The sequence below is a fragment of the Anguilla rostrata genome, chromosome 14 (assembly GCF_018555375.3).
Source record: "Anguilla rostrata isolate EN2019 chromosome 14, ASM1855537v3, whole genome shotgun sequence".
Lineage (NCBI taxonomy): Eukaryota > Metazoa > Chordata > Actinopteri > Anguilliformes > Anguillidae > Anguilla > Anguilla rostrata.
In genome coordinates, this window is record NC_057946.1 from 27,707,161 (window position 1) to 27,717,553 (window position 10,393).

General features: G+C 41.8%; 2 protein-coding genes across 3 annotated transcripts in view; both read left to right on the top strand.

The window, feature by feature from the left end:
- Positions 1–2,314: 2,314 nt before the first annotated feature.
- LOC135239587 (heat shock protein 67B1-like) lies at positions 2,315–6,410 on the top strand. 2 transcript variants are annotated; one of them, XM_064308335.1, is made up of 4 exons: positions 2,315–3,018; positions 4,365–4,428; positions 4,779–4,905; positions 5,572–6,410. In XM_064308335.1, exons 1-4 carry the CDS (start codon positions 2,640–2,642, stop codon positions 6,160–6,162), a joined length of 1,161 nt encoding a protein of 386 aa, XP_064164405.1. In that variant the 5' UTR covers positions 2,315–2,639; the 3' UTR covers positions 6,163–6,410. The 2 variants fall into 2 exon arrangements, with proteins under 2 accessions (XP_064164405.1, XP_064164407.1); XM_064308337.1 differs by having other exon boundaries at positions 4,782–4,905.
- A 1,203-nt stretch (positions 6,411–7,613) lies between these two features.
- LOC135239923 (myosin-7-like) overlaps positions 7,614–10,393 on the top strand; it is a 4,980-nt gene continuing 2,200 nt past the window's right edge. Inside the window, exon 1 of the mRNA XM_064308927.1 lies at positions 7,614–7,656. Coding sequence (XP_064164997.1) covers positions 7,614–7,656 — 43 coding nt within the window. The remainder of the gene's footprint in view (positions 7,657–10,393) is intronic.

Below are 10,393 nucleotides of genomic sequence, written 5' to 3' on the forward strand. Positions count from 1 at the left end.
CAGTCCGGGCAGCACTGTGACAGGCTGTGATGCACTCTATGCACACGCAGCAATTTTCACATATGATGTAAGCTCCATAACACCACCCAGACAAGACTGTTTCACATGTGAGGCACATTACCACGTAAGCATTCACACCCAGTACTCAGCAGGGTCAAGCGGTCAGAGCAGTAATACGGTCTATATAATTACATGCTTCACCGCTACGTAGAGAAATATAAAGATTACATGATGGACATGGAATATTAATTGCATTAATTAAGTGGACACACATGAATATTACAGCTTTTCTTGTGTTGACTGTTTTTGCAGAATATAGTTCACAGGCAAACAGCATGTATCGTATAATTCAGATTTGAAAAGACTGTATACAGTGTAGGGCAGTTTACAAATTCTGCCTCTTCCCTCACCCAAAAGGAAAACAGACTGCTTACTGTGCTGACAGGGAGTCCGCAGGGGTGATAAAGAGACAGTGCTCAGTGGCAAAACATCCTACTGGATCAGCATTATGTAAAACTTATGTTCTCCATAATACAGCATAATCATGTTTTATATTGTTATAAGTGACTCTTACCACTGCACAGCTAGCAGTTTTAAGGTCCCAAGATACACATAGAATTCCGGATATCTGCACCCCACAGTCACTCGCCTATACACTAGTGTCGTAGCAAGATAGGAAGATACACAATTGTATTTATGCAGGCTACACACGCCGGAGGCACGTCTGCGTCTACCAAGATAGACAGCAATCCGTATAGAGCCACACTACCGGTGGACACTGCAGTCTCCTTCTATGCACAACTGCTGGTACAGAGGACAGGTTAAAATGCTATTTTGGAGTCAGATAGCTGAGATAAGATTAAATGAATCCCATATATATCCACTGTTTGGTGTATCTGAGGGTTTTTTTTAAAACAGTATAACTATCACATGTCCACTAGAGTTCATTGTACGTGACTGTAAGTATTGGACATGAGTTAAATTAGATGGAGATGGATTTTAACATTCAGTCTTAGCTGTAATGTGGCATGGCACCATGTGAAAAGCATTTGATTGCTTTTGTTCCTCGTGTCTTTTTAAAGCTTGCCTATTGCTCTTGACAGCTGAAGTTTAAGTTGCCCGTGACAGGTCCTCATTACATAGCGTTAGCAATGCTTTAGCACATTCCACTGCTGCATGCCAGAGCCGGCTGGCATTAGCACACACAATGTCTGAGGGGGAGTTGTCGGGTTGGGGTGGAATGTGTGTTCATGTTGGGGTGGGGTTTAAAGGAGGGGCTTGTATTAGTTCATCGATCAATCAGCCCATCGATCAAATTTTTCTTTCTATATTAATCTTTACAAATATAGCAAATAAAAGCTATAGAGTGCACATCTGATAAACAATTATGGTCAAAGTGGATGATCCATACGGAATTATAAATAATGTTTTAGCCACAGGAGCCGCATGCAGTTGCAGCACCAGACTTTGGTTCCATGTGGAATCATCAATTTTGTGTTGATTGGATGTAGGCTACATGGGTGCTATAAGCTGCTAGTGAACTCCAAAGTGCATTGACTTAGCTATAGTATCTGGCTCTCAGTGCATTGACTTAGCTATAGTATCTGGCTCTCAGTACACTGATTTAGCTATAGCACAAAGCTCTTTGTGCATTCATGTCACATAGCCATGCGTCTAAGTAGCAGAAGTGACTACAGGTAAGGATACACACATATCCTCTCAAGCAGCCAGAGGGTAATAAATGTGTACTTATCTGCACAGACACATGTTGATGTTCATTTACCGGTGACTCTATGTTATCTAATACTTTGTGGATATCAGCTCATGGCTATTGGCACATTTGCAGTTTCTTCAAAATTAAGGCTCTGGATGAAGGGATTGTTGATGGTATCTGATATACAGTGCTGCCATAACAACAAATTATTTCAGTACAAACAGCCCACAAGGCTGTGTACTACACTGTCTTAAAACAAGTAGCAGCCCTTCCTATTTTTTAAGCCTCCCTTAGTTGACTTTCACTCAATTCAGACTGTGTGCATACCTCCTCTAACACACACAATATCACTTTTCAGTTCAGTATTACAGTAGCTATCTGTACAAAAACCCAGCCCTATTATGTAAAGAGTTGACCCCTTTTTTTTCTCCGCTGTAGCAGAGATGTGTTTGTGTTGTGCACGGAGATGTGACGGGATTGCAGATCGCCCGTCGCCGCGACGCCCCCGCTCGGCCGCCAACTATTTGCCGTTTTCCCTCCAAAAACTATAAATACAAACAATTAACGTGTCTCATGCCGCATTATCGCTTCGGAATGGCTACGGCCCCATGACCAACACCTCATTCCTAACCTCCTCGTCTCATAGGGTAAGCGTTGCTGCTCCATAGGTGTTAAAACGGATGCCCTATATAAAGAGCGGCGTGTGCCCCAGCTGCACAGAGCTTCTGTTCTCCCGGCCTGTCTTGGCTCTGACCGATGAGCTTTCTGAGCTGCGTCTGTACTAAACAAAAGGGGGGCTGAGAATCAGGCTGCTGTTGTTCCGAGCGCGTCGTTGTTGTTTTTTTCCCGAAAGTCAGAAGTCGCCTTTTTTTTCCCCCGTTGTTTTCCAGTCTGATCTGTTAGGTGTTTTTTTTCCCGGAGAGCTATGGCGGATCACAGCAGGTTCATGCCCCGTCCCCTGTATCGGCGCGACGTGCGCTGGGAGCCGTTCTGCGAGGAGACCTTGCCCAGCCGCGTTTACAGAGCCGACGCGGGGCTGCCCCCGTTCCTGGAGCCCGGGGATCTGAGCTGGATCCAGTGGGCCCAGAGACGGATGGCCGCTTCTTCGTGGCCCGGGTACATGCCCTCCCCGCTCTACACCCCCACGCCTCCCTACCCCTACCCCGGCCCTGGTGCAGAGCAGCCCCGGGGGGTCTCCGAGATCAGGACCGGGCCCGAGAGCTGGAAGATCAACCTGGATGTCAGCTGCTTCTCCCCCCGGGAGGTCACCATCAGGACCAGGGAGGGCTACCTGGAGATATCAGGTAGGACAAGTTCTCCTGCAAGGCAGGCTTCTCCTTGCTTCCTTTCTTTGAGAACATTCTAGTAGTTGTGTAAAACTATTTACGTACAGCCTGTCAAGTGTGTCTCAAGCCTATGTGATATAAACTATGATGGAACAGCTACTGTGTGTTAACACCTAAATTTCTATTTCTCCAAAGGTGAATTACGTTTTCTCAAATCAAGGTTTTTCTCTCAGTGTTCTTCTGAAAGAAAAACTAGTGACCGGGTCAGTTTCAGAACCAAATCAAATCAAATCAATTTTATTTATAAATCACGTTTAAATACAACCCACGTTGACCAAAGTGCTGTACAGGCAGGTAAAATCACAAGAACAAATCACAGAATAAAAACAGAAACACAGAGTAAGAATAAGAACATTTAAAATATCAAGGCATGTTAAAAACTGTTTGTCAAGTGTATATGACACACTAAAGTATTCCTTCCCCTTCACTAGCCCAATAAATTGAACACATTTCTGATTTCAACAATACATTTTTAAAGTGAAAAATTACATTTCTCTTTTACAAAAGCATTACCAGAGTGAATGCTTTGGGGTCTTTTGCAGTAATTGTAGCTCAGATTCTTCTAGGGTATACCTGTATCAGTTTTTCACATTTAAATTTGGGAAAAATATTTGCCAATTCCACCAAGCAAACTTGCAAACTCCAAGTTAGATGAAGAGAATTGGACAGCAGTTTTAGTTTCAGTTTCAGAATTTCTCAGAAAGCCTTCAGTCTAGCCTTTCTTCCTAAGAGACCAAACCTGTGATGTGCTGAAGAGACAGTTCTCTGGACAGTTTCTTCCAGTTCAGCCAATAAGCTCGCAACTTCTTGGTCATCTCTCTGACCTGTTTCTTGTCTAGTTGCTCAGTTTGGTAGAATGGTCTTGATAGCGTCTAGGTTTTGCAGTTGTTTTCCATTTTGGTGCAATGGCCCTAACTGTGCCTCTAGGAATGTTCAAAGCTTTGCCAATATTTATTTTATGCTTTTTGCCTCTATCTCATTCCATGGGATTAATTACATGGTTACTGATCTGATCTGCTGTATCTTACAACATTAGTGATACATAATCCGCAATCATGCAGTTGAATTGTCCGATTCAATTCGACACAGGTGGACCTCAATAATGTATTTGGTGTAAATCACTCAAGAAAAAAATGTAATACACCTGAGCATTATTCTGTATTTGTTTTATTTGCGGTATTGAATTTTGACTTTGCAAGGCAGCAAACAGAGAAATAATCATTGGAGAATGAAAAAGCATCTGAAAGCACTATACGATATGTATATAGCTGAATATGTTTAATTTTTACATTTTTATCTTCTAGGGAACCATGAAGACCGGCAGGATGAATATGGACTTGTCTCAAAATGTTTTTCAAGAAAGTACAAGTAAGTTTTCACATTTCAAAACAAGAAACAGTCCACTAATAACCACTGTGGCATATACTGAATAGCTCACCCCATTTAGGGCTTGACTGTGACTCATCCGCCCTACAAGTAAGCACTCAACTCTGACCCCTCCTGTTGTGTTCCCTGATTGGCTGTGTTACCTGATTGGCTGTGTTCCCTGATTGGCTGTGTTCCCTGATTGGCTGTGTTACCTGATTGGCTGTGTTCCCTGATTGGCTGTGTTACCTGATTGGCTGTGTTCCCTGATTGGCTGTGTTCCCTGATTGGTTGTGTTACCTGATTGGCTGTGTTCCCTGATTGGTTGTGTTCCCTGATTGGCTGTGTTCTAGCAGGCTGCCTGCTGGGTCGGACCTTCGGCACATCCGCTCTGCTCTGTCCGGTGGGGTGCTGTCCGTGGAGGCCCCACTCCCCTCCATGGCCCAGGAGATCCCCGTGGAGATCATCATACCTGTGCAGGTGAGCACTGGCCTCTCAGACAGTGACCCCATACAGGCAGTTTAAAGTTTAATATTGTACTCAGGAAACAGAATTGAGCATCTGATTGATCTCTCTCTCTCTTTCTCTCTCTCTCTCTCTCTCTCTGCTAGAATATAGTAACAATACAATTAAATTCCGCAAATAAAACAAATACAGAATAATGTTCAAATGACATAATACAGTACTATTTTACTTTACATGATGCAATATTTACAATATGTCAGAATTGGGGCCTCCTGTATAGATGCTGTTGCCCTCAAGCAGGTAGTGTGTTCCAAGGACTGAAAGATATTTAGAATGATATGTGGTGAGCATTTGCTTCTGTACAATTAGAATACCTGAATAAGCCCAATAGCCAGAAATCCCTTTACACCTTTGCAGAACATTTGTGAAGGCAAATCTGAAGAGAAGTTCATCCATTTCAAATGTGGAAAGGCTCTCTTTGTGTCTTTCTTTGACTTCTTGTCTTTTCTGCAAACAATAATATGATACATCATCTTGATACATAATTAATCTAGTTTTAGTGTTTTCTTACATTGAAACTGACAAGGTCCCGTCCTTAAGCTTTTATGAGAGGAATAAATTATGTCTTCAGACCTGGTTTATTGTGGGCTGTGATATAAACATTGCCTTGTTTACAAACAGGTAGAGAAGAGGGCTCCAGAGACAAGAGAAGAGGAAAAGGTCGGGGAGACGGTACCCCAGGAAAACAGTGTGGGGCCACAAGCAACTACTGTCTTCCCGGGTGGGGTCCCAGAGCAGAAGAGTGTGACTGCTGATCCGCTAGCTGGCATCCAAGAGAATAAGGAAGAGCCAAGCGAAGCTGCTATTCACCTTGCTGGTGGCCAAGAGAAGAGGGAAGAGACAGGCGAAGGTGTCGATGCCCCTGGTGGTAACCCGGAGAACAGAGGATCGCTGGAGAAGCAGACCGCGGCAACTGAGAGAGCTTGTTCCAGCGCAGGGGCGGAGCCAGAGGAAGGCAGGCCAATGGAAGGAGAGGTCAAAGGGGAAGAGGTCCCTCAGGAGGAGGCGGCCATGAGGGAGGCCATGTTGACAGCGCAAGCCAATCAGGACGGCATGGGGCAGGAAGGCCAGGATCTTTCCCAGACCGAGGTGCAGGGTTCTGCGGTGGACGGCGAGCAGGTGGAGGAGAAGAAGCAACAGGAGGCCCGGTGGTCACACCGAGACACCAAGTGGATGCTCCGCAGCACCAAGTGGCCCTCCCAGCAGTACTGAGCAGAACCGGCGGCGTGGCCAATAGTACTGAGCAGAACCGGCGGTGTGGCCAATGCCCACTTCCTACATACGGGCCTATCAGACGCAGAGCTGAATCTAGAGTGGCTGCAAAGCGGCTGCCAGGTATCAGCTTCTATAGACCAGTTGCACAGGGCGCACTTCTCTGTTGTAATGGCGGCTTATGACTAACTGCTTTGAGACTCTTGTATGGTTCTGTCTCTGAAAAATAAAATCTTAACATGTCTTGACTCTGCTTCAGTGTATTTCACAGGCATATTTTGCATTTCAGAAATCAGGAAAGCAGTACGAGAAAATTTAAGATCATTAAGATAATTATTATTTACTTATTTGACTTTCATGATTATCTTAACCGTTTCATAAGATTATATTACCTAATTAACCGCGCACACACACACACACACACACAAACGCACGCACACGCACACACACACATACACACACACACACAGCAGTAGAGTAGTGGTGTCCTTACTCCCCCTCTCTCTGTGTGCTGTTCTGGGACCAGCAGCTGCCCAAAGGAAATGAAAAAAAGCCCACAAAAGGATAGGTCTCCTGATACAGGGGTCACACACACGTTCCTCAGGGGGAAACACGATACTGTCAGGTTTTATTTATGAGCTCTGCTACACTGGGGTCAACTGCCCCAGTGACCCTAACACTAACCATGGCTTAACCATGGTGCTAAACCCCAAGGGCCTAATAAACAACTAACTGTACAGGTTAAATCAAAGCCAATTAAAGACATCAAAACACAGACCTGCCACACAATCACCTGCACAAGTTAAATCAAAGCCCATCACTCAAATCAAATAATGACTTCATTATCAAAATTATTTCCAAGACAGATGCATTGCGATTTCAAAATGACCAAGAGGTTCAAAAATGTACTACAGTTCTAAAATTTTTATTCAGTACCTGATAAAATGATAATGATCTCCCTTCAAAAATCACAGTAATCCCATATTTTCGGTATAGTTGGTATACTTAACAAACATCTTTAAAATTGATTTGCTTCCTATTACGCATTACCAGGTCAAACTACTGGAAAATATCTGATATTGAACTAACTACAATAGTTTAGAGCATGCATTATGTGCAATAATTACTTCTCTTGACAGCACTGTAAAAGGAAATAACAATGACATTGCTTGTCATGTTTCTTAAGTAGCTTAAAATATAGTGAAGTAGGCTTAACTGTAAAAGTAAAGAACATAATTTGCTTTCATTATGCTCAGAGAACACAGAGAGAGGAAGGAGGGGCGGGACTAGTGTATCTACAGCCTCACAGCATTCAGCCATTCACAGCACTTACAGCAGGACAGTTAGTGAGACTCACACTCGCCACACATGGAGAGGGTCACCGGTCCGGAATTAGAGTCCCCCCTGCAGTGAGGAGCTCACAGAAGTGCTTAGTTCCTGTCATGGTGAACATGCCAGGAATGCTGATGAGAAGCGAACAGATGCTGGCCGCTGGTGTGCTTGCAGACTGACTGCATGCGTGGAGGCCTATCAATCCTTCCCAGGAAGTAAATATATCCTCACCTTCTTAACCACTAAGAAAACCTCGTTAAATTTTACTGTCAGTTATGTGAAGGCAAATTCACTCAGCAACATGCTAGGACTACCTCACCTAGAGTAATGAGTAATGACAACTTTATCATGCAGCTTACATTCAGTGATAACAGGAAACACTATCATCTATCAAATGCAAACACTGATCATATAATCTATGGTACTGTGTTGTATTACAATATTATGCAATATACTTTATAACTGAAATTATTACAAAACATCTGGCAATTACAAAATAATTGCACACAACTCTGTTGCTGTCTGTTTTTGACTGAAAGTTTTCATTTAATCACAAGATGGCTTACAGTACTATCAGGGATATACTGCACTGTGAGAAACATGAACACGAGCACAGTTGTCAGCCATGAAATGTAATGGTCGTGAGACAGCACCCTTCCTTGTACACTATCAATGAACAAACAGCATTCCCATGTAAGTTCCAACTTCTTCCCTCAGAGAATATAGAGACCCTCAGCATAAGCTGAACACCTACAAGCGCTCCTTTTCCCTGTCAAACTCCTTACCAACAGTCAGTAGAGACTGGGTGAGAGCATTTGCCATATACTTGCATATAAGATAGGAATCTTGATAAAATAAGGCCTGTCTGTGATAACGGCATATGCAATGTTTGTTTATGTATCTGTCACACTACCTGACACAGTCTGTGTGAGGTTGAAACTACACAAAAATATGTCTGTGGCTTTACTTTTATATGATGTAACTATAGCACTAAATGAGCAGGTTTTATTTAAGGTCAGATGTGTGCTGATAAACATAATTACTGATAAATAACATAGTATTGTGCATCATGACAAAGGAGTGATGCATAAATTATTCATTGTCTTGGTGGGAAAATCCGATTGTGTCTAAATATTATTTTTTTAAATATTCAAAACAAAACATAAAATGTTTGGAATGCTTCTGCACAAGTTGTTTAGTCATACACCTTTTGACTGCCATGTCAAAATACAGGACCCAGTACCAGCTGGATGATCTATAGCAACATACCCATTTGTCAGAAATAATTTTCTGAAAATTCATATGAAAACAAATAAATATTTAATATTATGAATCTATGTTGTGCTAAAGTTTTCATGTAAACGTAACATATGCATAATTTTGCAATGCCATTGCTTCAGTAAAGGCTGAGTGTTTCTCTCATAGTATGTCTAAAGGAAGAATCGGTTTTTTCACATTACATTTTTATACATTATTTCATATGTATTTTCACTTATTTATTTCAAATTCAACTGGGAAATGTTGTGTCAAAACTGCCACTTCTTCCTCAGTTTTTACAAATTGGCTCCTAAACTCGAAAAAGTGGTGATCCTGCAACAGCTGACGCCACTGAAGCTCAGTAAAACACAGTAAAATAAAGGGAATTAAAAAATACCCCATGGTATATCTTCCCATCACTCGCTGGAAGTTTGCCTGGATGCCAGATTTGTAGGAGAAATTTATTGCTATGTAAATATGCAAATTTGTACAAAAACAAGATCATACTGGCATATTTGATGTAAAATTTTCACTGAAACAACTTCCATATATTCTGATATTTTTTACTTTTAGAAAAATGTCCTTCTAAACTTCTAAAATTCAAAGAGTATTTTTAATACACTTTTATGCATTTACATGACTGTGATTGTTTAAAAAGTTTTTTTTAATGGCACATGTCTGACGGTAAAAAAAAAACCTCTGAGAATTCAGGAAAAATATTCAATAAAGTAACCACATCTAAACACACCCGTAAGTGACTGAAACTACGGACAAATCCATACCTTGACCAAAGCTTGACCATACCTTGATGTCCAAATTTAGCTCGTGCTGGGCTAGCACTTACAACCCAATATAAGGAGCAGCACAGAGGTGTTCACAACACAGAAGGACATTACGACACAGCCTGTGGTGAGTCCCACACATCATTCAGCCTACACTGTCGGAGCAGATCCCATATGAACATTTTACTGTCTTTATTTAATGCTGTAGGGACTCATGCTGTTGTCATGAGTGTGTGTGTGTGTGTGTGTGTGACTGTGTGTGTGTGTGTGTGTGTATGCGTGTGTGTGCATGTGGGTTTGTTTGTGTGTGTGCATACAGAGGATTGTTAAAACACATCTGAAATGTGGTTTTCATGTGGCTGAAATATGTGAATAAATGAATAGATCAGAGAAGGTTAGCACAAATATGTTGAACCAGCCTAGATGGCTGAATGGCCTGTTCTTGTCATTCTATATGTGTATGTTTTGATGATGATTGTAATGGCTGTTATTTTAATTAGACATTTTATGTTTGCAGAAAAAAAGCTGAATTGAAAGTGTTTTAAAAACATAATGTTTTACAGTGTCCTGGAATACAACTGCTCTTGGGGGGTGAGAAAAGGTATGTTTTTATTTTACATGATCCTTTATTTACCTAGGCGAGTCCCATTGAGATAAAAATGTTAAGTTTCAGCACACCACATTTAACAATTCTGTAAAGTAGTAGAACACAAAATCAATTACGAAATGGAAAGAGTCTTCTTGATCTAACAGGTCAACGGCACCTTATCCGTCATAGTAAGGACACCTGACAGCTTTTATGGTTCGTAAAAAGCTTAAAATAGTAAACAATGGGATGGAATGCTGAAGCTGAGCTGATT